Here is a 27,992-nt window from a genome sequence, read left to right on the forward strand (position 1 = left end):
TCACAATGGGTCTCAGGATCTCGTCGCGGTATGTCTGTTAATTCAAATTGCCATAGATTAACTGCAATTTTGCTCGTTGTCCGTAGCTCATGCCTGTCCATACCGTAATTCACAAGGTTGACGTCACTAAATACTGAAATTCACTTACCTTCTATGCATTGATGATTACAGCTTGTTGTCTTCTAGATATTTTATATTATCCTTATAGTCATTATCATATTGAAAGCTATAAGTAGGCTATATTTTAATGTTATAAAAAGTGGTCAATATGACGCCATACACGGTCTGCGGTTGTGAGGCCAGTTGGACATGCTGCCAAATGCTTTCAAATTACATGGTAAAGAAATTCATGTTAAATTATCTGTCAAAAGCTCTGGTGGACATTCCTGCAGTCAGCATGCCAATTGCAACTCCCACAAAACTTGAGACGTCTGTGGCATTGTGTTGTGTGACAAAACTGCACATTTTAGAGTGGTCTTTTATTGTCCACAGCACACGGTGTACCTGTGTAATGATTATGCTGTTTAATCAACTTATTGATATGCCACACCTGTCAGGTGGATGGATTATCTTGACAACGGATAAATGCTCACGAACAGCGATGTAAACAGATTTGTGCACGAAAGTTGAGAGAAATAACATTTTGTGCTTATGGATGTCTGGGATCTTTTATTTCAGCTCATGAAACACGGGACAAGCACTTTACAAGTTGCGTTTATATTTTTGTTCTGTGTAATTGTAGTTATGATTAACATCAATATTGCTACAAGTGGAGGGGTTACAGACGTTTCTGTGTGCAAGTAGGCTAAACATAAAGCACATGTAGAGTACACGCCATTCTGTGCATCCTAACAACCAACATAATACTGCAAACGCATTCACCTTACCCGAGGCGCACTAACAGAGGTAGCCTGACGCCTTTTTGATTCTCAGCCACTCATTTCAAGCAAATCATTTTATAAGGTATAGTGAGTGGTACGAGAGCTGATAGCAATGAATCCAGTTATGTTTCCTTGTATAAACAAGCTGGACGTAGCAAGCTATGCTTTTACAAGGCTGCGAAGAGAATGCAATAAAATAATATATTTGCTGTGTAACACTTTTCCCGCTGCTTGCACATCCGCATAACAGTATGGTTAAGCAATATAGGCCGATTATCGGAAATTGCAACATGACGATATTTTTTTAGGAACGCATCAGCCTTTGTTTTGCTTTGCTCTTGAAATGTGTCATTTATCTTCAACCATACACTTTGCTTAATAGATGTAGTTTTATGAGAGGAACTTTAATTTGTGAAAACGTTTGTTTCTCAGCGCAGGTTTAGAACCATTTGATCGGACCTTGTTACAGCTCCAGACACCAAAAACATCAATAGCAACTACCACCTTGTGTTCAGAATAAAATAGCTTATTCCATCCTATTCATGCTTTTGCATAACTGGATTTGTCGCACTGAACTTGAGTTAACTTAATGTTTATTTATAGAAATGCTTTCAGATTCCCACATTCACACGTAGGCCTGCCTCTGATCACACATAGCCTACCTCTATTCAACTTGACATAGAGTTTAGCGAAAACATAGTATAGTGTTAATTTCGACCACTTTTAACTTTAAAGGCCATCCATAGGCTCTCTAGCCTAAATTCATTTTACAAATAATTTAAGTATTATCCAAATGTCTTGTCTTGACCATATAACTGCGTTAAAAAAACATGTATTTTAAAGCCTTTTTGAGATTTAGCTAATTATTTGGATTTTAGCCTATCGTAATCGGTTCTTAAATCTAACCTAGATATTGTATGTCCGCGAAAAAGAAACGAAAAGTGACTTAGGCTGCACTTAACGGTAACATTCACTAGTTTGGGCCAGGCATGTTTAGTGGGGTGGACAAGAGGCACAAATGTTAGGCATTACTCTTTATACAGAGCTATGTGTCTGCACTGATTATACTCCTGTTCTTGCTGTCAAACAACAAGTCGTGTGGAATGTAGATTTAGTCTCAGGGTTACATTTTATCAAGTTGGCTAGTCACAATGTCTTATTCTAATTATTAATGGAGTTAAAGAATATCTTCCCATATGCACGGAGACGCTGAATGCTTTTTTCACCTAAACCTTTTGGTCAAATGTGTCTGTATAGACTTAACCTCCCTTTGCATCTGGTACGTCCAAGTGGAGCTGCTGAATGTATCATGTATATTGAAAATACAGATGCAAGTGTATGACATATATCAAATTGGATAACCAACAGCTAGTTTTGACTTTGAGACGGTCTGCAGGCTCTTTTATGGCGGCTTGTCTGTGAAGCTCAAAGGTCAGAGCTGTCTACGTTGACGCAGACCTTGAATGTGAGACCAAGGCCTCCCTCTGCGGAGAGAGACCGGCTGGGAGATTCTGTTTGTGAGTCTCTGCGCTCCATAGAGTTGTGTCACATCCAAAAGGACCTAAACCGCAATTTGGCCTCAAGAACGTTGTGTGCATTTTAGTTTTAGAGTTGAGTGTACTGTTTTAATAATGATATATATTTACAAAAGATAGCCTTCTTCCGGTATTAATTATGCCACGAATGAGAACTTAATAAATGTTTTCCATATTTTCGGATGGTTTTACCAGATTTGTATGAAATTTTATGTGACCATTTATGACATTGTTTTTCCTTACTTTAGTCTATTGAGAAAATGTATATTTCAAGTAGATTTTTTCTATTTTCCATGTAAATGTCATAATTTATTGATTAGGTGAAGCGTAGGCCTAACGTAAATATTAAATTGACCTCGGTCCAGGGATAAACAAAGAGAAAAGTTATAGGCTAGTTACAAGAAGTGAATATCACTGTTTTACGCGTGAGGTTTGTGTGTAAAACCAAAATACATAATTTTTGCCGTTTTCTGTTATGCCTTTTGAACTGTGCTGTAAGCGAAAACAATTATAGGTTTCCCAAAAAGTGTTATTGTGTTTATTCAGCATCTTGATCGAAAAACTACGGGATGTAACATTTCAGCGCTTCAGTATTAGCCTATAGTCAGATAACTCGTTTTAGACGAGTTATTAAGGCCTACATGTCTGGAACTTCAGGATGAAAAAGCAATGGCATACCTTAACGTGAAGAAATTTTGTTAATTTTTTTGCTGGTACGTTTCCTAACCCATAACGACTATTTAATAGGCTACTCCCCTCAGTTTTCTTCTTTCGAGTTGATCTATTTACAACTTAATGAAATTCTATAATAGCCTATGCCAAGCAGCATGTGCAAATACTGTTCGACAGATTGTGTGTAGTCGTTATCCAGGCTTAAGTTAATAACCATGCCTTGATAAAATCTAAAATGACATATACCTTATACGTATGTATATTATGTATATAAACCTTATATATATGTATATTATATACAGTAGGCTATAAGCATGAGTATTATGTATATAAACCTTATATATATGTATATTATATACAGTAGGCTATAAGCATGAGTATTACAATGTTAATACCAATAATGTTTTCTATAATCAATACGCAAAATTTTTAGTGTCTAATGAAACACAATAGTTTTATCAAACCAAGTAGAGAAAAATAGCCTGCTCCTGGATTTTTTAACAAACACGAGGACTGATTATAGGTCCATGTGCCTTTATTTAGCTTACAATAATGTATATTTATATCCACTAACCTGTGGGTCTAGATTAATCACTGGAAAATGCTTCTGGATACATTGTATTCTTAAAGAGGAAGTTTCCTTCATTCTTGCACCATTTGCTTTTCACTTCCAAAGCCAATTGCCAAGTTCAGTCATCATTGTTTGTTTGTTTGCGCGTGCGTGCGTGTGTGCGTGTGCGCGTAAGGGGGAAATAAAGAGAGAAGAGAGAAGAAAGAGAGGCCTACACAATTTAGCCTGGCGTATTCACTGTCTTTTATTGTCATAGCACTATTTAACGAGTTTAAAACCTTAGTTGTAGCCAACTAAAGTCTAAAGATTTTTCCCACTAAATTCGGTAAATCGGTGTCAATGTCATGTTTGGAGCATGTGCTGCTTATTTACAGACACCGTATCACAATTCTCTATCAAGCAACCGATAGATCTTCAAATATGGCTTTGTGAACAATATATCAGTGATATCTGAACAACGAATCTAACGTAATATTGAATTACACTTCATATCCAAACCTCAGACGAAGGTGTTGTTATCCCACCTTCTTCAGTGACAATAAATTAATTGAGGTTTTGTTTCAAAATCTATATGGGCGATGCCATTTTATAAAGTGTTTAAACACAATTAAAACAAACAAACTAATCTAAAACTATTTTAGTTGTATCCATTTGTATAAACTATTAAATTGTAGTTGGGCAATTTGTTCAACTCGGCAGATGTTGGTGTCTGTTATTAAGACTCTTCCAATGGAAGGAATTTAAATGTTCACATTTTCCGAGATGCCCTATGCCTTATTCTTCTTAATTAAAAAAAAAAGGTGTATTTTCACAGATATAATGTAAACAACAACTGAATTGGAATAGGCATGTGAATTTATACGCCCCAATATAATATGGGAGCATGGTAAAAACAAAAAGGTGGCCTATGCCAAATTAAGATTAGACCCTACATTCTTTACAAATGGTTTAAAAAAAAATGTATTCTGCTTAGATTCTAAGTAAGTTTTATGCACGCCCTTTGTCTATTCTTTTTGCGATACTGCTGTTTAGACAGACTTTATCATGTGCGTCTCCTCATACCTTTACGACCTTTACGCACGCTAAGCATTTTGACTTTATACACACTTATCAGATAGGTTTAAGTTTTACGCACACATTTTGTCTATTCTTATATTCAAAGTAGGCCTGTTATTAAATTGCCTAATTAATCGTCATAATGTCTTGATAACTAAAACGCATCACCTGCTTGTTTTTTAGAGTCATTGTCATCACTATACTGTATTTGGAATCTTGTTGGGCTGTTCAGTATGCATGTGCTAGGCCTTTCGACATAATCCTTCGCCATATTTGCCTTTGGGCTATAGGCCTACCTACTGTATGAAGACCTACATGCTTACTGAAAAATGCCATGCGCAAAACTATTTCAGAGGTGGATATCAAAGAAACATTTGTTTCCACATGAGTGCATCATACAAATGGCAGTGTTTTGATGTTCAAGGTTTCCACACATCTGCCCCAGAGGACGGTGCGGCACATCGTCCCAGTGTTTCCTGCCGTCTATGTGGGCGGGAACCCACATACAAATTGAAGGTCAAGTTAGTAAGCTCCTTATATGGGGCTCCACTGTCCATCGCAAATGTTTTGGGAAAAGGGCAAGAAAGACCGGTTAAAAAAAGAGGGGGAAAAACTGTTCTTTAAAGTCGTAGCTATATGGTGGTTGTATTTTATTTGAAAGTTCTCGTTGAGTATAAAGAAAGACTTACAACATAGGCGGATAGAGAGAGACGGGAGAGGAAAGGTTCCAGGGCTCGTTTTGAAAGAATAAATTGTTTCTCAACAAGAATAGAAGATGTAATATATCCAAAGTGATCGGGATGCCAACTTCAAAAGCGGCAGTCTCCGCTAGATCTGAAGGCAGCAGTGTCTTGAGTTGGAAAGGAAATTAAACATCATAAAGAGAGAGGCTCAATTAGGGGCCCAATGCTTAAGCGCTACCGAATCCTGTAGGAAACAAAGACGGATATTCGGTAAGAAAATACAGATTCTATTTCCTCTCTCATAAATCTACTTTACCTTTTAGATACTTAAGAAAAACGTTTTACCGCGTTTTTTTGTTTGGTCTTAGATAGTCAAATGCCAAATGTCTCAAGTCAGCGAAAGTTCATCGTGTATTTTGGACATGTCGTGATTTTTAACCCAGGCTATTACTAAAGCAATGTTATCCCATTTATTAATACTATAGAATCGGAAAAAGACTATCTTTTAGTTTGCGCTAGCATAGTAGCACGCATAATCTGAGCAACGCTATTTCCCCTTTTTTAATGAATAAATTCACACATTTGTGGTTACTTAGATTCAGTTACTTATTTTCACAAAGGTAGCACGGGATTTTATACGTTTTGTCAGAACATTATCAAAGTCAATGATGCATTACAATGTAGGCTTCCTTGTTGATTCGTGCATTGGTACGCACTGATATTGTCATTCTATCAGTTGATTTTAGAGTATGTCTATGCAAAATGGAGACATTGGCTGGTACTGGGATATCAACCACATGACTGGTTATCCAAACTCCATACAAATATATGAAGGATAATTCTCAATTCATGAAGTTTATGACGCCTCTCGTCAAATAGCCAATGGGACGAACAAATAGACACGATTTGGGTTCAATTCCATTGAAACTCGGGCAGTTCAGTAAATTAATACAAATTAAATTAGCGTTTTTGATGGAAACTATCATTCAAAATATAATAGTACGGTAGGCTAAGTATGTTGGCCATGTGGGAATCAAATATAGGCCTACCCAATCCTGATCTGGCAGGAACCATGTTCAAACCAACTGGCTCGTCATAACCCTAACATGTGACAATTTCCAGTTGAATCTCAGCTAATTAACGGAATTGACTGATGAGGCCTTGGTGCAGCCATCACTTGCATGCCCATAGTGGGTTTGAGAGCTCCACGGGACAGGGCACATGTAGTCTGAACGATAAAGACATGTGGGCCACATTGGCTTATTATTGTTTGTCGTAGTGACATTATAGTGGTGGTATATAGTACTTGTATAGCTATTTAGGTTATAGGTTGTTGTTTTGAGCGGGTATGCTTTCCACTGGATGTCCGTTTAATATTCCATTTGATCAATATTTGTTTGTTGTTGGCTCAATGCTTAATTACCATGTGACAGACACTACTGCATATCGGTATTTTGGTTTGAACCAAGACAAGTGTGTTTTGTTAGTTGGTTTTTAACAATCTAATTGGATTTCAACGTTGATGAGACCTAATCACCTTGACGAGTTTTGTCTGAAGTATTACTGTTTTTGACAAATTGATTCTTATCATTAGGCCAACTGCACAAACGTTGCATTTGTTCCTGCACATGGAGGTACAAACGAAATCTAGACACTTGGATGAATGTTGAGTCCTTTCCAAATACGGTGACAAAAGGCTAATGGTTATTTGGGCTATATTAGGATTGAAAATATTGCCACAATTCGGCGTATTCATGCTCCAACGTATGTTATTTGAATAATGGATCAGATATATTACTAATCTATACAATGCAGATATTGCAAATTTATATACAGTATACAAAAAAAATCGGCTTTATGATTGGCTTTAATCGTCAACTTTTGATAGGCCTATCATGGCTAACTCGAACATTGCTTATCGCTTATGGACCCACTTTATAAGTATTTGTACTTAAACAATAAAAAAAATAAAAAAAATAAGCTGTGCCTACTCTAATGTTTTCATGAATTTGTATGAAGCTTATTTAACACAGAGGAAACGCAATTAACCACAGCTTTGGTGATATTAGGCTATATTAACTTGTTGCTGCTTTTGGGATCGTAACAAAATGAGTATTTGGTAATGACTGACGTCAGAATGCCATTTCCATATTTAAAAACCAGTGTAAACGTCGCACACTAGGGAAGACAGGCAACCGACCTTAAGTTTAATTATAACGTTTTCAGTGTTTGTTGATGCTAGTTTTTCCTGACAGCATCTAGACACATTGCTGTGCACAAGGTTTTCTCATTATTTTTGCCCATTTCCTATTTGTCCTAAGAGATGATAGTCCAGTAGGCTTGTCCACGCCAGTCGTGCAGATTCAACCGACAAATGACAGACAATTCTCACAAATACATCTGCAAATTGCAGCCTATTCGTTTTTTTCTTCTTCGTATGATGCAAAAATGCAGTCATTGAAATAACACTAAATTCTAAACCATACGACCACAAATTACTCTGCCACAAGGTGGAGAAAATTGTCCACTAAAATCAATCCACATCCCTTAATTGTTATATTAGACCCTATTGGAAGTGACAGAGGTGCTTATGAATAAACAATGAATGAAGAAAAAAAATCGTTATTATATATTTTCGCGGTTTTGGTGTTTATTGCGCACACAAGCATAGAATAAATATATTTCGTTCGAGGAGCGATATTCTTTCAACGCTGACTCTCCCTGGGCTAAACCATACCTCAGCTATCCAAAATATTTTTTCATAGCACATTTTGGTTTGTTATATCCATGAGTGGGCTACCCTCTACATAAATTATCCCACCAATAACGAGACAGAAAAATCCACACATTTAACGTTGAGTACTTTATCGTAAAGTATTTTATTCATTGTTTATCATTGTTTTAGGCTATATATTGTAGCCTATGTTTATAGCCTATTATCTATATGGCTAATTTCCATAATCAATAGGCTATCACATGACAAATCCTCTCTTCTTCAATTATGGTTCTCCAAACAACTTGCACAACCAAGGCCTACTGTTGTGTGCTTCGGCCTACTGCACAGTTAACTTATGGTATCTTCACGTAAGGGCCTATGTGTTAAAAACCTGTTTCCCATTTTCAGTCGCTGTGGCTCGTTGCTTTTGCCAGGACCTCAGTGTAACCATGGCCTTTTTTGTTGATGCTTGAATCTCTTCACAGCTCATACAACCGAATTTAATAGGTTGGCTGACATCCAATTAAAATTATCTGGGCCATGAGGGGACAATAATGTTATTTCACACGCTTGCCACATTGAGCGCTTGTTTCAGCTCGAATTTGTGTAGGTATATACATTTGATGAAGCTAACTTGACCACTGTCTTGAGAGAAAATATAACCTATCCTCTTCTCCCTTTTGTCTCTATTTTCATGATTTCTCTTTGGATTAAAAATACTCAAGGTCTATAGTTGTTGGTTTACTATAATGGGTGGTGTTGCCTTACGTGGATTTCGTGGACAGACACTTTGTCAAGTCTTCTCCACAACAGTGTTATTTTCAAGCAGCCAATGGCAAATATTTACAAAAAAGATCGAGTTCAAGTCTTATGACGCTAGAGACAATTGACGCTTTTAGGGATATTAGGATACCCTCATCGAGATTATATTTGTTACACACAATATTAAACGGTTGAAGAGAGACAGACAGTTTTAGGATAAATATCTTAATTCAAGTCGAAGGAATATCTCGATTTGTTTTATATAAGTGTCCTATTGCGAACAGGCTTGAGCTAACCCAGCTTTCCAAGTGCACGCAGGCCTTCATGAAAGCAATGTAGCCACTCATATTCAGATGCTATAGGCTACATGCTAATCTGTATTGAGAAATAATCTGTAGAAAGAATTTGTATTGTGCCTAAAAGAAACAGTATAGCCAGTATGTTCAAATGAACACTGTATAGTGCACTTGGCATCCCTGCAGTTTGGAAGAGAGCACTTAATGGCCATACACGGCCGACTGTCCCAGGAAGAGAATACCATTTTTATGGCAGGCTATTTGTTTATTAGTTCTACTGCTCTCCGGGTGCAGTTTATGCGTACCGAGATTCAATCTTATCTTTTGCTGAATGTGACAAGAGATATACAGATATATTTCAAAGCAAACGCTATTGCTAACATTATATTGTGCACACATCGCACCTCTCTTTTCTTGAATTTCAACAGCTTTAGAATGCATGCATGTAGCCTATGAAATATTTAACACAGTAAGTAAACACAATGATGTATAGTCTTCTTGTTAGTGTCTGTTTCGGGTATGCTACATTTTGTGATTGTGGTCGAGATGTAAGGAATTAAAATGGCACAAATCTTTGTAAACTTCGCTCCTTTCAACAAAAGCCTACTAGCCAAATAGGTGAAGAAAAGTCCATTTACTGCAGCTCTTCCGCCTTTTATGGTGGTTGCTTGCAGGATTTTGGTGGTCAAATTCAAGTGCTGTGTCTGGACAGCTGTCGGATTTCTTTGTACTTGATTGCAGGCTTCCTGCGCCTCGACCTCAGGTCCTGAACATGTTCCTAATTTTTTTTTTTTTTTTTTTTTTTTAACTAGTCAAGTCAGTTAATAACTAATTCTTATCTTCAAAGTTTTATTTAACTAGGCAAGTCAGTTAAGAACGAATTCTTATCTTCAATGACGGCCTAGGAACTGTGGGTTATCTGCCTTGTTCAGGGGTAGAATGACAGGTTTTTACCTTGTCAACTCGGGGATTCGATCTTGAAAACGTTCGTTTACTAGTCCAACGCCCTAACCACTAGGCTACCTGCTGCCTGCAGCATGAAACTCAAACGATGCGGTATTTATTTGTCCGCACAGCATAACGCTGAAGCTTTAGTACTTTCTGTTTGGCATTATATATTGAACACTATTATATATTAACATTATTTATTGAGCGCTTTTCCTCATTTCTAGTTCAATGAAACTCTTTGGTCTTTCTTAGTGATGGAAAACTTACGTTTTCGAATATGCATAATGGCTTGTCATCCCGGGTTCTGGTTGATGCAAAAATGCATGGAAGAAATCTAATGTGCTATAGAGAGCTTGCATTCCTTTTATGCCTTCTCCCTTTTTAGCCTATTCCCAACGTGCTAAGTGCAAACGTAGGGACATCCGAACACGTGTAGGGAAATGTTATGGTAAATATTTATATTTGGATTTATCTGGAATATAAATTAAATAATACATTTAGATGAGTGAAATGTCACAGACTGAGCATTTATCCCATAAATAGATGGGATACACAAATACAATGATATTAAGTAGTTTGTATAATTTGTCGAACGTATATAAATCTCGACGTGTAGGCATATAAGCTAAAATCTACATATGTAAAGCCGGGTTAATGTCTAAACATATTCATACAGGGAAAAGCAATGGTGCGTGCGCCCGCGCACACACACACGCACACAAACACAGGTTATAAACTCAAGAACTATGTTTTTGCTCTCTGACTTCCTTGTTTCCATCACGTCGCCAAACACTGGCCTAACAAAAAAATATATTCAGAATTTCGATGCAAATGTACATTCATGTTTCTTTCTTTCCGTGATCTTGGTTAGAGCAATGACCCGCGTTAAAATTGGGTTCTTAACGAGATCTTTAATAAACCAGTTATTACAACAGGTTTACTTGGAATTCATAACATATAAACTAAACCATCCGACTAGATAATAATAAACATTTGATCTACATTTTATTTGCTGGAATATCAGGCTATATGGAAATTGGGCCTTCATGCAAATTCATTCACAAAAGACGACTGTATGAAATTCTAAGAGTTATCATCATTTATTTGTAATAATTCAAGAGTTTGTAGAATATGTTCAATATTCACTTCAAGTTTTTTTGATAGGACAAAGGATTAATAGAGGTCTTTCATTGGTAGGAAAATAAATTGGGGAAAGGGATCATCTCAAACACTGCACGCTCACGTGGTCGAAATTCACTAAGGGCAGCAAAATAACCATTATAGCTGACATTTGCATGGCCTCATAATAATAATAACCATAATAATAGTAATAATAATAACATTAATAATCATTATTATTATAATCAAAAACCCGTACCTGTTAGTTATTTACTATGCATTGCATTGCGCGTGTACTATACGGTACAAGAGTTTGTATTATGATTATATCGTTCAGAGACTAAAGCAAAAAAATGGTAAGATACCTGATATTGATTTTTATAATACTCATGCGGTGTTGGAAAACCAATCGTTTGAACCTTCTATATTTTACCTAAGTGAACCACTCCTACACATGTAAGTGTTCCAAATTGATATATGACAATATCTACTTTCAATCACGTGTCTTGGGGCGACTTAGACGGATAGCACGTCATCTCGCCTTCCCAAATGTTCTCCTTCTGCAGTTCGAATCCAATACATCTATCTATAGTGCAAGAGAACGGGGAGAAAGATGTTTAACTCGGTTAATCTGGGAAACTTCTGCTCACAGACGCGAAAAGACAGGACTTCCGAGTTCGGAGACAGAGCGAGCTGTGCGTCCAACCTTTACCTCCCCAGCTGCACATATTACGTCCCCGAATTTTCTGCTGTCTCTTCGTTCCTGCCACAGGCCCCATCTCGGCAAATCACCTACCCGTACTCCACGAACCTCTCCCAAGTGCAACCGGTTCGGGACGTTTCTTACGGTTTGGACCCCTCAACTAAGTGGCACCATAGAGGGAACTATGCGTCCTGCTACTCTGGGGAGGAACTGGTACATAGAGACTGCCTTCCGCCATCGTCCACCATGACAGAAATGCTGATGAAAAACGAAAGTGTATACAGTCATCACCATCATCACCACAACCACCCAAGCTCCAACCACCTATCCACGGGCTTTTATTCGGGTGTGGGGAAAAACCACGTTCTACCGCAGGGCTTTGATCGCTTTTTCGAAAGCACACACAATGGGACCGAAAACAGCTCGACAGAGAACTGTGCTCAGAACGGTGAATCCAGTAAGCAGGATTCGGCGTCTCAGCCGCCTGCCGCCCTCCTCCATAGCGCCACAGGCCCTGATAAAGACCCAGAGGATGAAGAGGAACACGTTAATTCTGGTTCTTGTGCTTCTTCATCGGGCAAGAAAGACGACAGCGCCAACAAAACAAGCCACTCGAGTAGGTACCGAAGCTGTAAAAAAGGTTAAAGGACTAGCCCGGTATTTTTGTCGGTCAGATTTTATGTGGAGTTTTATAAGCATTCAACGGATTTTATTATAACCTACAAAGCTCTTTCTTCCAACAAGAAAACATTTTACGATGGGAAAGCGCTTTGAAAAAAACGATACGTTACACACAGGCAGCAGGCAGCAGCTCTCCCAGTCTGTGAAATTTTAATAGCCCGCTATTGTGACAAACGGTAACTTTGGTCATGAACTTGCGCTGGGCGATGTTTCACCAAGTTGTCGAGGGTAAAAAGCAATTGAGCAGAACACTGCTTTTGGGTGTCCTTTGATTCCCCCCCCCTTCTCAGCAGCCTCCTGTAAAATGCAGAAATGCTACTGTGTTGCTACTCTGGACAGGTTGCTTTACGCATTAACAGCAGCTAGCATATTTGTTCGATCGAGATTGCATGTAAAAAATAATAGCCTAATAATAGTTGTGATAATCATATTGTTTTGTTTCTTTGGGACCTATGCTCTTCTCAAAACGTGCATATGTATTGGTAACCGTGCAAGTAGGCTAGCCCAGTATTTTAGTTTGTAGGGTAATCAATTATTTAAAACTTCCAAGCGTTGAGATCTTACTCTAGGCTATTCTGTAAATCACCAACAAACTCGTTCGGTTTTGTTATAGTCCATGTAGAATATGATAAACCAATAAGCAAATAGCCTAGATATAATTCACTCATATTCATTTGAGACTAATAAACAGTGGCTCCCAGTCCGTAGGCCCAAGCGCCCCCATAGAGGCATGGAAGAATTTGTCTCTAGCCTATAATTATATCCCACCTATTTGATTAGCAGTAATGCTATCTAGGTATGCAGTGTTAATTCGCTATAGATGATCGCATTATGATATGAAAGGAAGGTTAATTTTTTCCATGTTAGCCATATATTCCCATTTATTATGGCAGTGTTGAGTGGGGAATGTAAGGCAGGTAGTGAGGTGATGAAGTGCAATGTCTTAGTCGTTTCGTGAATAGCGTTACAAAACTCGTCAAGAGATTTTATAGAGATGGTTGATTATAGTTGTATGTTACAAGAGGATGGAACTGGGGGCCATGGATTTAAGGATACAGATAAAGAAAATGAATGTGCAGGCTTGAGGGTAGGCTACGTGTTTAGGACACTTGCATTTTATCAAACTTAACATACCTACGTTCTGAATCCCCATACGTTTCAGCGTGTATCGTAATGCTTGTTTTATTTGGAAAAAAAATCGACCTTACATTCTCCTGATGATTTGTTTTATATTGCTCTAAGGTACACCACGCACCAGGAAGAAGAGGTGTCCTTACACGAAGTTCCAGATTCGGGAACTGGAAAGAGAGTTCTTCTTTAATGTTTATATCAACAAGGAGAAACGGTTGCAGCTCTCCAGAATGCTAAACCTCACTGACCGTCAGGTCAAAATCTGGTTCCAGAACCGCCGAATGAAAGAAAAGAAATTAAGCCGAGATCGGCTGCAGTATTTTTCTGGAAATCCCTTATTGTGAACTAAACTCTAAACTGGTAGTTTTGGTGAGAAATAATCATCAATATTATCATCTCTAAAACTGAATTGCCTTTGGAGGACAAGGCCGGACTCGACTGGCCAAAAAAACAAGTGTTAGGTCATTCATGGAAACGCTGGGACTGGAAAGAAAATAAGTTATCAATATGTTTTACGTTTCCTTGTTTTGTTGAACCAATAACATGAACCAGCATAAAACAAGACATTAGAGAAATGTATCTCTGACAATAGCAGAGCAATGAAGGTAAACTATTCCATTTTTTTTCCAATGAAAGGTTTATATTTACCGTTTGTCACATTCGGCCAAACATTTGAAACGTAATGGCAAGTACAACATCAGTATTTCTTTTTGTTTGATTATATCCTATTTCGATTCACTTGTGAAATTCTGTCTTTCCAGTGACATTTCTCTCTGTATCTCTGTATTACATCATTATCCTTTCTTTGTGAAAATGATTTTGCTACAAACTGAACCGACTTGAGGACAGCCGCACAGACTCTTCTTCATAGATATGCAGATATATAATTTTTTTTGCAGCAACCAAGAACTTCGACACGAATCATCGGTCCCAAATGAATCTCCTTTGACTATATGACTGTATATATATATTTCATTTGTTTATAAAATGTTATCACTTAACCTAATTATTATATTTTCAAGAATTCTGAAAATAACTTAGCTCTAGGGCTACAAGCTCTTTGACTATAGCGAACTTTTTGTTGATTGCTTTCCATTTACATGTTATGCAGTATTAAGATATGACGTTGCAAAAGCCTATATGCATCAAGTGAAAGAATGTAATATAAAAATAAACGAATAGTGATTATTACAACAAGCCATTCTTTGATAGTTTTATATTATAATTTTTTACTGTGTCTAGGTCTGTATTTCAACGAACAACTACCAAGAACGTAATATTATACTTTGTGTATTCATGCAGAATGCTTGGTCTTTTGCAGAATCAGTTGGGCTAGTCCTCAATGCTTGTAGAAGATCATTGCAAGTTACGTTCTACTTGACTTCTTAAGTAGGCCCTTAATAGCACAGTATACAAATAAAACGCTGTGAAACCCTATACATCTCCCTGACAAGTCGTTGAGATTTCATGTTAAGATTCATGGAAAATAAGTATAGGCTCTTTCTCAGAACTCAACTAGGTAGGCTAATTGATACAAATCAAAAATACTTGTCTACACACAAATCAATAGGCTAAAACTAGGTCAAATGTCAGATTAAAATATTGGGAGTGCTTGTAACATAGTTAAACTATTTGTCATGAACATGAGGGTGCTACATTTGTCTTAATTGCCCACTTCTCTTATTTTCACGGAAAACTCTGCAAATAATTAGAGGTGCTATAATGTTGAATTTGTTTTCGTCCATGTATGGCTATATAGCCTATAGGCTATATGTAAAGTAAAACACAGTTGCGTGTGCGTGCATGTGTGCGCGTGTTAGTGATGTTGTTGAGTGAATGTGTCAATGAGCTGGCCTGGTCTAGACACTGTCATAAAGACAGGGGCACTAAATAGCTACTTTTCTCTTAATTACACCGTCTACCCAGTGGAGAGATTCCTTCCATCGTAAATAGAGAGGTCGAGTAGGCTATAGGTGGCCGTTTACGTAAAAACATATAAACATCCTATTTGAAACATGTCTGATTTCGATAACATCCCGAGCGCACTATCTTCACGTCATCCACTAGGCTTATATCTTTATCCATTTGCGCTTGGGACAACAAAACGACGACAACTTGGACATCCGTTTCTGGAGAGAAAAAAACTCAAGTTTATCGACCATTTGGTATAGGCCTTTACCTCACCACTGATGTCCTGCGTCTGTGACATGTTTTTTACTCTGTGGCTGCCGACGCATTTACGCATAGGCTATATCTAATGTAATTCATACCGATGCGCAACAATTTACAGATATGGAGGACTTTGAACGTTTAGGTGTATTTTGATGTATTGCGAGAAAGAAAGAGATATTGTCTTTGAACTTTCGTGAAGTCAAGGCCATCACCTTTAACCCTACGCAATAAAGTTGAATCCGAGACTGGCTTTGCTCTCGAAAATGCGGGTACCAACTGGTGAGCCAGCCAATGAGGGTTGCAAACGAAAGAGTGTCGGGGGGAATGGGGGATGGGGTTTGAAGGGGGATGTTTAGAGAACCTACCATTGACCTCTTGAAAACTGACGCTGTAATAGGCGAATGTTTTTTTTTCAACCTGTTATGAATGTGTTAGATTTTTGAAAAACAATTTGCCATGTTTTGTTTGCTATTGTTTAATATCTGTTTAATTTGAGGTATTTGTGAACCCAAAATAAGCAAAACAGTTACTCTGTATTGGACACGCTTTATATGCATTTTTATTTTACCTATATTTTACTAGGCAAGTCAGTTAAGAACAACGGCCTAGGAACAGTGGGTTAACTGCCTGTTCAGGGGCAGAAAGACAGATTTGTACATTATCAAATCAAATCAATCAAATGTATTTATAAAGCCTTTCTTACGTCAGCTGATGTCACAAAGTGCTGTACAGAAACCCAGCCTAAAACCCCAAACAGCATGCAATGCAGGTGTAGAAGCACCATGGCTAGGAAAAACTCCCTAGAAAGGCCAGAACCTAGGAAGAAACCTAGAGAGGAACCAGGCTATGAGGGGTAGCCAGTCCTCTTCTGGCTGTGCCGGGTGGAGATTATAACAGAACATGGCCAAGATGTTCAAATGTTCATAGATGACCAGCTGGGTCAAATAATAAGAATCACAGTGGTTGTAGAGGGTGCAACGGGTCAGCACCTGAGGAATAAATGTCAGTTGGCTTTTCATAGTCGATCATTCAGAGTATCTCTACCGCTCCTGCAGTCTCTAGAGAGTTTAAAATAACAGGTCTGGGACAGGTAGCACGTCCGGTGAACAAGTCAGGGTTCCATAGCCGCAGGCAGAACAGTTGAAACTGGAGCAGCAGCAAGACCAGGTGGACTGGGGACATGGTCCTAGGGCTCAGGTCCTCCAAGACAGAAAGAAAGAAAGAAAGAAAGAAAGAAAGAAAGAAAGAAAGAAAGAAAGAAAAAAAGAAAGAAAGAAAGAAAGAAAGAAAGAAGAAAAGAAAGAAAGAAAGAAAAAAGAGAGAGAGAGAATTAGAGAGCATACTTAAATTCACACAGGAACCCTGATAAGACAGGATAAATTCTCCAGATATAACAGACTGACACTAGCCCCCCAACACATAAACTATTGCAGCATAAACTATTGCAGACATGGATTGTGTATGTGTGCCATTCAGAGGGTGAATGGGTAAGACAACAAATTTAAGCACCTCTGTGGAATGCTTTCCACACCTTGTAGAGTCTATGCCCCGACAAATTGAGGCTGTTCTGAGGGCTAACGTGTGTGCAACTCAATATTAGGTAGGTACTCCTAATGTTTTGTACACTCAGTGTATTTCAAATATGCCTTTTCCATTTAGTTCCAAATACAAAATGGATTGGCTGATGACCAAACATGTATAATTTTGGCTTATAGCTCAAGTAACCCCCCCTCAAACTAATTTAGCATAATATGCCTACCGGGTGATAAAATACATATGGCTGAGGGAAGAGGAGTAGGTTCTGGATCAATGATGGAGATCAAGACTCTCACACTACTGCTCTCACACCCAGCTGAGGGACCTTGGGCCTGAACTGGAGTTTTTCACAATTCAGGGTCCCTCTCACAGCATCAGATTGCCTGCTCTTCTTGGCTCTCGCCTCTCCCTCATTTTACTCTTGTGTGCATGTGCCTATGAGACCAGCGGTCTCTGGAGTGTGTCTGGTGGTGTCCAACGTCACTCAAAGGTGTGTCAGATCTCTGTTTACAATATTGACATAATCAATACATGCTCTCCTAATTGACCTCTTGACATTGTTAATCGGGTAGGAGTCGTGGCTGTGGTACAATCAAATAAATCCAGACCCCCACACAAATCCAGGGCCCCACAAAAAACTGCGCTTTATTTGGTGTTACGTCAATTTTGTTATGACCACGAGGCGACGCTTCCGCACCAGATAGACAATTGTTGAACAAGGCCCTAATGGTACGATAGCCCTCTATTGAGAAGAGAACCACAGGGAGGAGAAACAAGAATAGCTACTTTGAATAGAGCCTACATTGCTTGTAAGCTACAGGCACAACTGCGATACCAGCGTGCTCTTTTGAAGGCTTTGTTAGTATGGGTCTTAAAAAATAATATTTAGCCTATAAGCTAGCTTGGCTTATGGTATGAAGGCATGCAATTGGACGAGAGGATGCAGTGATGAACATCTTGAGGAAATCAAGGTCAGGTTTCCAAAAATAAATTGTTTGTGCGTAAAGGTCTTTCTGGTGTATGGTGTGCATAATGGTGGGTGGGTGTGTGACAGAGAGATAGACTGTGTATATGCCTATGTGAGTGCCTATGTGAGTGCGCATTATTTCAGAGAACGATATTTCGCTTAACCCAGCAAGGCGATGACAAGCCTATGTGCAGTTTGGTAAATTGTTTAAGATTTTTTACGATGTTCAAATGTAATATTATGCTGACTTATCTTGTGGGCCTATATCACACGTGGCAGATTTATAATGTGATTTAAGGCAGAGAACCTGCGTCGAGCGGGCTTCAATTGCAAAATAGCTCAACGTTGTTTCAAATGTAATATTATTTTACTGTTACTTTGATGGCATGTATGCGGACTCCATTTTAGTGTGTGTTGTGGAGGATTAGCTGCGTGTTACACCATCAAGGATTTAGGTTTTTATTTTACTAGGCAAGTCAGTTAAGAACAAATTCTTATTTTCAATGACGGCCTAGGAACAGTTGGTTAACTGCCTGTTCAGGGGCAGAACGACAGATTTGTACGTTCTCTGCTCGGTGGTTTGAACTTGCAATCTTCCGGTTACTAGTCCAACGCTCTAACCACTAGACTACCCTGAACGCCCTTTTTCGGTATGATTTTGACTCTTATATTGTTACGTTAATTAAGCTTCGTGAAGCATGAAATAGTAATAAGTAGCCTAAAACACATATATAATTACCCGTATAGTAGTCTAATCATATTAAGCTAAAATGAATTACTAATATAGGAATGTGAATGTGAAGAATAAGAACATGGATATAAATAATAATAGTCCGTCTAATGTTGGCAACGGGTGTTTAACCATTAAAACGTTTCCATTGATGCAACTTCTTATCATTAAGATTGCAATTTTCAGAAAATGTGCATGATATTTTTCAATTCAGAATGGTATTTTATGTGCTCGTGTTTATATTCTAACTTGTAAACTTTCTATGCAGGTCTAGACCCCTGGCCCGTTCAGCGTACCCGCGCAGGTAAGCTATCTGTGTGCATGGGTTAAGGTCGTTCAACCTGGGGTATTGGAATGTCACAGGATTTGAGCAGCATGGTGACCTAAAATCAATAAACGAACGCCGACATAGCCTACATCTGGCTCATACCTTCTTATTTAAGCAATGTTTTTTCAGAAGTGTTGAATTCCATCGCGATACCCAATAAAACCAATAGATTTAGAACTATTTGAAGGCTACTTTATTAATCGAAAACCCTTTATAGAAAGCCCAGATGTTCATATTTTAAAGCTACTTTATTAATCGAAAACCCTTTATAGAAAGCCCAGATGTTCATATTTTTTCCCCTACTGAAAACATCTGATCATTTAACTGATCCGATGTTTTTCTACTGATCTTATTTATGAAATATATACTTATATTATGTTATAGTGCTATTAATAGGTTATACAGATTATGAAACCATGGTAATCCAATGCGTTTCATATAAAAATTAAGATAGTTGCACATTCTGTCCTCCAAATAATAAAATAGGTATAAAACATGACCATTTCAGCACACTATGCCTACTTCAAGGCTTTTTGGAATTATAACGCTGATTTTACTGAAAGCTGACGGGTCTATTCATTTATTTAATTATACAAGAGCCAACAAGCAATCACAATGCCTTGGATCAGTTCTGTCTAAACACACCCTTATTAAAAATATTAGTTTAGTTCCTAATGATATAGGCCTACTGACAATATCTTGTTGATATTCACAAATGTGTGGAAGACGGGTCGACCAGGTGCTACGGACAACACTCAGTCACGTAACTTGGGCCACATAACTCACCGTCAGCCCATCCTCTTTAAAAACGTCATTGATATCAAGTAGGCCTATGCTCCAGAAATGGGCTACATACCTTGTTTTGTGATCTTAAGAACCAACCTCTGAATGTAATCCAGTTCCTGCCATGTATTAAACTCACATAGCCTCCAAGCCAACTCACCACACTGAACGAGGCGGGATCAATCCTTTTTAAGATTGTAAATGAAGCCTCTGTGCCCTATAGGCAGGCCAGCTATAGGCCTAGCTGTTTTGTTTTATTTCATACAAACATAAGGACGCGATATTATCAATTGTAACATGGACAGCCACATCAACATTTTGTATTGCTTTGAAATCAAGCTCATTCTCAAAGGGCTGAATTCTTATTTTAGAAATGGCCAAGTACGGGATGTTTCGCATAAATCATGTAAGCTATTGATATAAATGGGCGATTTAAGATGCGTGCAGATATAGCCTAGCCCTACCGTTATAGGATTCGATCAGCATAGCCTACATTCACTTTCTATCCCCCTGATCCGTGTTTAAATCGTTAGGCTACACCATAACATGCTGTGAAAAGGCTGGATCATTGTCAGTGACCTCCCCATCGGCGCCATTGAGGGCAAAAATCGCAGCAAAACAAACCAGTTATTCAATCATTCTTAGATGGTAGGCTATAGTTGACTAATTTGTGGATTACATTTATTATGAATTGCAAGGCAGATTATGACAGCGACACGTTAACTGAGAAGTTAGATCAAATACAGGCTTATATGCATATCTGTTATTCCAGTAAAGGGGAATGTAATATTATGTTGTATTTTCTAAATCACCATGGATTATGTAGGCTAGGTCAACAGGAAGATAACTTAACTAAGTAAAATATGAACGATTCGGATGCACATCTAGTATAGTTGACCATATATAATAATGCATGCCACTAGCAAACTACATTTTGTTTCTGTAAGTGATCTTTACGGGAATTGAACCCACGATCATAGCATTTCTAGCAGTGTGCTCTGTAGGCTACTTACTGAGTCACACAACACAATTAACACTTACATTATTGAATCCAATGATTAAGGATCAGCGAAGAAAACTCAACATTCGATTGTCACTATATTATTATTTTCTCTTCTGTAGGTTTTCTCATGCTATGGGGAAACAGTTGACTCTCTATGAAATAGCCTCTCAAACAATTGTTTTTACCAATATATTGGCATAGAAGCCTCAAACAAGTTATGGCAGTAAGTTTTACAAGAAAATAGATGGAAATAGATTAACCGTGATAAAATGGGTTTATTTAAAGCAACAAGGCCCGATGGGGTGTGGTATATAGTCAATATACCATGGCAAAGGGCTGTTCTTATGCAGGATGCAACGCAGAGTGCCTGGACACAGCCCGTAGCTGTGGTATATTGTCCATATCCCACAAACCCCCGAGGTGCCTTATTGCTATTATAAACTGATTACCAACTTAATTAGAGCTGTAAAAATAAATGTGTTGGCATACCTGTGGTATACGGTCTGATATACCACGTCTGTCAGCCAATCAGCATTCAGGGCTCGAACCACCCAGTTTATAATTAAACTGTATAATGAACATTACGTTGGTAGCCAGTTTCTAATAGCAATAGGGAACCTTGGGGGGTTGTTGCCAATTTACCACGGCTAAGGGCTGTATCCAGGCACTCCGCATTGCGTTGTGTGTAAGAACAGCCCTTAAACTTAGTATATTGGTCATATACCACACCCCCTCGGGCCTTATTGCTTAATTACATCATGGCATTGATGAAAAATATTTCTGATTGGCTTGAAGAGCATTCTAGAGTGCTCGTTATTTCCTTGTAACGCACGGTATATCAGTTAAATGTTTATAGTTCATTCTTACATGTTCTATTGAGCTGCTTTTGAAAGCTAAAGTCGAATTGAAAACATTTTCTGGTATTGAATTCGATTTTCATAATAGCAAGCTAGGACGGATAGTTTGGTTAGCTATACTAGCAAGTCTGTTTGTTTGGTTACCAAGGCAACTGCTCTAGCTTTCAAGTAAACTTGCTAGCTGCTTCAGTGGATGTTGACCACATTTCTACCTGTAAACAGTGCTTGACATGGGCTCACTGGAGCTGAGTACAGGCACCTCAGGGTGTCTACTGCTTGAGCTCCTGTTTCTCTTATAGAATCTTAGCTCAAAAGTATTGTAGAGCTCCCGCCCCATAATATAAACAGTACCGGCACCCAAAATGAGTACTGGAACCTATTTCAGTCCAAGTCAAGTGTAACAGTATAACTTTAGACCGTCCTCTCTCCCATACCCGGGCGCGAACCAGGGACCCTCTGCACACATCAATAACAGTCACCCTCGCGCACCACCACTAACTAAGCTAGTGTTTCACATCCGTTACACAAGCACTGCTTGAAAATGAACACATTTTGTTGCAAATGTGTTAAATTCCACGTCGTTCATTATTTTCCAGAGAACGCAGTTGATTATCCTTTACATAATTAAATAATATCATTATGCAAATGTTTGCATCACTATTATAGCCACTATTGTAGCCTATAGCCTATATGTGGTTCAACTATATTGATCTATGATTAACGCAAGAAAATGGACAGTAAAATGATTTTTTTAAACATAAACAATTAAATGGTTTAAATCATTTTCATTAAAAAAGGTAAACAAAAGGGGTAGTAGCCTTTTGCTTACTTTTGAATTACTTGTCAGACAACGACTGTCTAAGTGTATAAAAACAAATGTAAAGGTTTGCACACAAAAAAAAGGACAGGCTTTTGATAACATGTTAATGCATTGTAATGAGAGAAATTCTCTGAAACACATTCATTACCTTTTGGCTATCGATAATAGTGTTTATAAACCTGACATCCCTGATACACTTTCTCATTCCACTCCTTTCTTTATCACTCTGGCACAGCCTATAAACAAAGCTACTGCGTTCGTCAATTGTATTGTTCTTTGTCTTTTATTATACCCTACTATTACATGCCATTTATAGAACTCTATGAAAGAGACCTTAAGTACTGCCATGTCCAGTTTTAATGAACTATAAGAAATATAAACAACAGATAATGTTTCGTAGTTACATAGTTATAATAAGATCAAATCATACAACTACTGGGCAGTTGATACTTCAAGAATCATTGTCAAAACGTTTGTTTTTGCTCTTGATGCATTTAAATGAAATAAATAGCATGAAATAACAATAATCTTATTTTTTGGAGTGCATACCCTCTACACAAGATTCAAAGACAGCACTTATCATGATGTAATGTCAGCCTACATGTTGTGCAATTTACATAACATATCTTCTTTGGGTTTATCCTCTTCTTTTTCGCCAGCTCCATTGCTCACTTTTGTTTTCTAGAACACATATTTCAATAGAACACTATTTTAATTAGTCTCTACTACTGTATGTTCAGGAACTTGCGTCTGTACCCTATCTGTATCTGTCCTGCTAGATGGCGCCCTTACTCTGTCATAGAGCTCGACAACTTGACCCTGGTGTCGTCATGGCAGTCTGGTGCATCAAGGCCACTTTCAAACACCTATTGGTCTGAAAGTCACGTGGCATGCCTCGTACGTCCATAATTATGTTGATGAAGTTTTTTGATGCTCCACGTCCCCGACTCGAATATGTCAGCTTCCTACCCGACTATAAATCCTCTACGAGGGCTCTGAACAGTGGTATTAACATAAGAAAGATAACAATACAATGGAATTTCCAAATAGAATCCCAGCTTCTAAATTCCATGTGGAATAGTTGGTAGGAGGATCCTATGTGTGCAGAGATAAGGGCTATTTTGGCAGTTCCGGAATATAGGTTCTTAGAGGTTTCGACCGAGTATGACTGTTCGACGGTGAGAAATGATGGAATCGCGTCTTCGCCTCTTTCCAAATGACAAAGATGGCTCTCACCGCCTACCATCACCAACATTACCTAACGCAGCTAAATTGGCTGAAGATAAAAATGCATCCCAGGTTCTTTCCCATCAGAAAGTGTGACGGAGGACTCAATGTGCTTCCTACATAGCGGGGATCCAAACGGACGCACGGAGACTGTTTCACCTTGTTCCTACAAAAGGATGGCTGACAGACGCCATCACAGTCAAATGCACGAACATTCTCGCCCGGAATCGCCTACAGCCAGTCAACGGTACCCGAGAAAGGAGAATGTGCATGGCTACGGCCTATATAGTATCTTCTCTGTGGTCGAAACTGGGACAGAGAATCCAGAACCATTTAACTACACCTGCGAAACCAATCAGGAGGGGTATCTGGCAGACAGTAAACTTGAGGAAAATTACAGCTCAACGAAACAACTGTCTGAGAAAGAGATTGTCCTCAAAACGGACGGAAGCACAGACAACTCAGACAGTGAGGTTAAAGGTAACACACACGGATTATATCACATAAATAAGCATTATCATCCCACGCTGATTAAGTAGACATTTCCCCTAAATTGAGTAGCCTAAGCCATACACTTCCCTCCCTACGCCATCATTATAATTATAGAATCTCCGTTCCTTATCTATTTCCTAAACATCTCCAAATAACATTCACACAATACCGGTTAACGCACAGGCCTGCTTGTAGGCTACTTTTCGTTGTTTATTTCACTGGACTACGAGGGTGATCTGGAAGGGTAGACTGCGTATGCTCTTGACATAGCCCATATTTGCCAGTGCCAATTTTCTGGGAGGAACATAATCCGTTAACCATTGAACTACATTTTTGATTTTGAGAAATGAAATTGCACACTACACAGCCTCAGATACTTTGCAGTTGAGATGGAGCTCATTCATTCTTATTTTGAGAAGGTTTAACAAATTAAATTTGTTATGTCTAATTGGTGGTCATGATAATAATAATAATCAGATTGGATAGACCTACTATAGACTATAGACTATAGACCTACTATAGTCCCGATGTCTCGCTTGTATTTTTTATAATAAAGTAATTGGCTACTAGTAAAATGGGAGGCCTATCCAAATGTATACACAGTAATTATATAGTTACGGCAATTAATAAAATAAAGCATAATTCACGTTGTTATGTGCTTCTAATGTAGCCTGGTTTATATCTCATTGGATTTAAACAGATGATGCTAGTTTCCGAGACACAGATTCCTAGACTAAAAAGCATGTTCAATGGAGACTCACTGTTTAAGCTGTATTTAATCTGTACCCGGGAAACAGCCTACAGACAAACTGCGCAGACAAAAAAATAAAAATAAATGTAGGCTTTTTCTTATGAAAGTTCCCTGGAAGGTGAAGGGTAACGGAATGGGTGTTTGTATGATTGCTTATGTTTTTGCAGCTTGTTCGCTTTCGAAACAACATTTTGTAGATACATTGTCGGTAACTACTTTTTCGAAGTATAAAACAACAAATCTAAAACACATACAACCTCAAGTTATGACGTTTTACTTAGTAAGTTCACGAAAGACAAATAGTTGTAAAAACAATTGTAGGACCAACTGGTGAACTTTAGGCTAATGGGGATTCGTTTATTATTGTTATTAGGACTATTATTATTATTATCATTATTTATGTATTCTTCTTAGGCCTGGTATTGAGCATATGTGACCACGGCATGTGCATCCGAAATTCCCGCCAATGCTTACACAATGAATGCTTTATTTATTTAACTCTTGTTTAAACCCGGCAGATATGAGGCTTCTATTTCCATGTAATTAAAAACAACGTATGATTTAGGGCGAAATATTATAAGTTGCTTCAGTCCCTAATTTCTCTCTTCCTTAAATCTGTCAAATTCGTTACAATAGGCCCTACTAATAACTTGCTATTAAAATATAAGACTTTTATCCCACATTCTAAAAGAGTAATTCACTGAAAAATGATCAAAACTCTGCGCTGCGTTGAATTACTAGCCTTTATGATTTGCGGATTGTTTCCCCATGTGCAGTGTGATTAGCTTTATTATTCGTGCCCGCTGCACCATGTAGGCCTAATCAAGACAGAAACTCCTCCGGACTCCTTTATGGATAGACTCGACTATACACCCCGGACACCCCGTCCGTGGTATCCATCCCTCTTACCAAGACCTGTATTGCGGCATTAACTAATATCTACATTTAATGTATATTAATACAGATTGGATTTTTCGTAGACCCTGTGTTTCTATATAGTTAATTGTTTCAATTGGCCTTGATTGAGCGTAGGCTTCTCCAGATACGCAAATAATGGTGCATTAGTTAAGCTATATTCTCTAAGAAGAGGTAATTTATCATCTCACTAAAGACTATGATTAGGCTATACCTCCGTGCATTAAGGCATCATAGACAACGACATGTTATGACCTTTATTTAACCTTGAAAGAAAACAATTGGAGTTGAAATGATATATTAGCATCGATTAGCAACTACATTAAGCTATAGGCCTACAGTGCAAAGTGAAATTCTACTATAGGCCTACAGTGCAAAGTGAAATTCTACTATAGGCATACAGTGCAAAGTGAAACTCTACTATAGGCCTACAGTGCAAAGTGAAATTCTACTATAGGCCTACAGTGCAAAGTGCAATTCTACTATAGGCCTACAGTGCTGATTTCCTGCTATTCTACACATTTTGCAAAGAGGCTGAGACAACATTTTGAAAATGTGAAGCTAGTTTCCTGTTATTCTACACATTTGCCATGAGACTGTGAGAACATTTTGCACTTTTACAGCTATTTTACACTTTTCCTATAATTCTGAACATGTTTGCCATGGTTTATGACGTGTGTGGGTGGATGTATGGGGGAGGGGGGCTACCTCCAGGGGGCCCCAACCCTAAAAGCTGCGAAGGTGTGTTACATATGCCAGTGATTATTATGTTCTATCACAAATTAGGATACGTTTAGGCCAAAAAGGAATAATTATGTTAATTCAACTAATTCCTTTTTTACAGGGGACACCAGATTGGAGAATTGCATTGGAAACTGGATCATAGCTAAAAGTGGACGGAAAAAGCGTTGTCCTTGCACCAAACATCTGACTCTGGAACTGGAAAAATAGTTATTGTTCAACATGTATCTGACGCGAGAGCGCCGCCTGGAGATGAACAAGAGTATTGACTTATCTGACAGATAGGTCAAAACATGGTTCCAAAATCGACGCATGAAACTCAAGAAATTCCGCAGGGAGAGTCGAGTGAGAGCCCTAACCTCTGCTTATGACTACACCTTATTTGAAGAGAAACTTCACAAAAACTACACTTAGGCTACACATTAGCTAGCTGACTAAACTCCACTCCATTGTTAATGAAGTTTGCTACACATAGGCAAACAAGGTCCAGCTTTGCACACGCTACAAGCATGCAGGAGAAATCATCTAGAGCAGGTTATAAATTGAGTTCATGCATGATTTTGTCAAACGTTTCAGTTTTTAGGACTTGACAGTGAAATGCTATGAACCTCTCCAGATGCACATTGTTTTAAAACGCTGGACATTAATTATTTAGAAAAATGTCTTAAAGTGACAGTAGTGCGTTTGACTTGTTTTCCATACACTTTTGATGAATTTTGATGTATTTACTTGGTCTCTGACTTTCTTTCGTTTATGTTGTTTTGTTTTTTGTTGTTTTTTGTTAATCTGAACTTGATGTCCTGTGCATTACAGCATCATAAAGTCAATGCTCTTCCAAATAATTATCGCAAACAGTATGTCTGGACGTTTTGTAAAGATATAAAATAAGCCTATACAAAAATAAATAAAATGTGTA

General features: G+C 38.2%; 1 protein-coding gene and 1 pseudogene across 1 annotated transcript; both read left to right on the plus strand.

The window, feature by feature from the left end:
* The first annotated feature begins 5 nt into the window (after window positions 1-5).
* On the plus strand, window positions 6-27,992 carry LOC109875936 (homeobox protein Hox-C10-like; annotated as a pseudogene).
* Window positions 11,771-14,951, plus strand: LOC109875937 (homeobox protein Hox-C11a-like). The gene is made up of 2 exons (XM_020468397.2): window positions 11,771-12,558; window positions 13,866-14,951. Exons 1-2 carry the CDS (start codon window positions 11,853-11,855, stop codon window positions 14,096-14,098), a joined length of 939 nt encoding a protein of 312 aa, XP_020323986.1. The 5' UTR covers window positions 11,771-11,852; the 3' UTR covers window positions 14,099-14,951.

The sequence above is a fragment of the Oncorhynchus kisutch genome, linkage group LG5 (genome assembly GCF_002021735.2).
Source record: "Oncorhynchus kisutch isolate 150728-3 linkage group LG5, Okis_V2, whole genome shotgun sequence".
In the NCBI taxonomy this organism is placed as follows: Eukaryota; Metazoa; Chordata; class Actinopteri; order Salmoniformes; family Salmonidae; genus Oncorhynchus; species Oncorhynchus kisutch.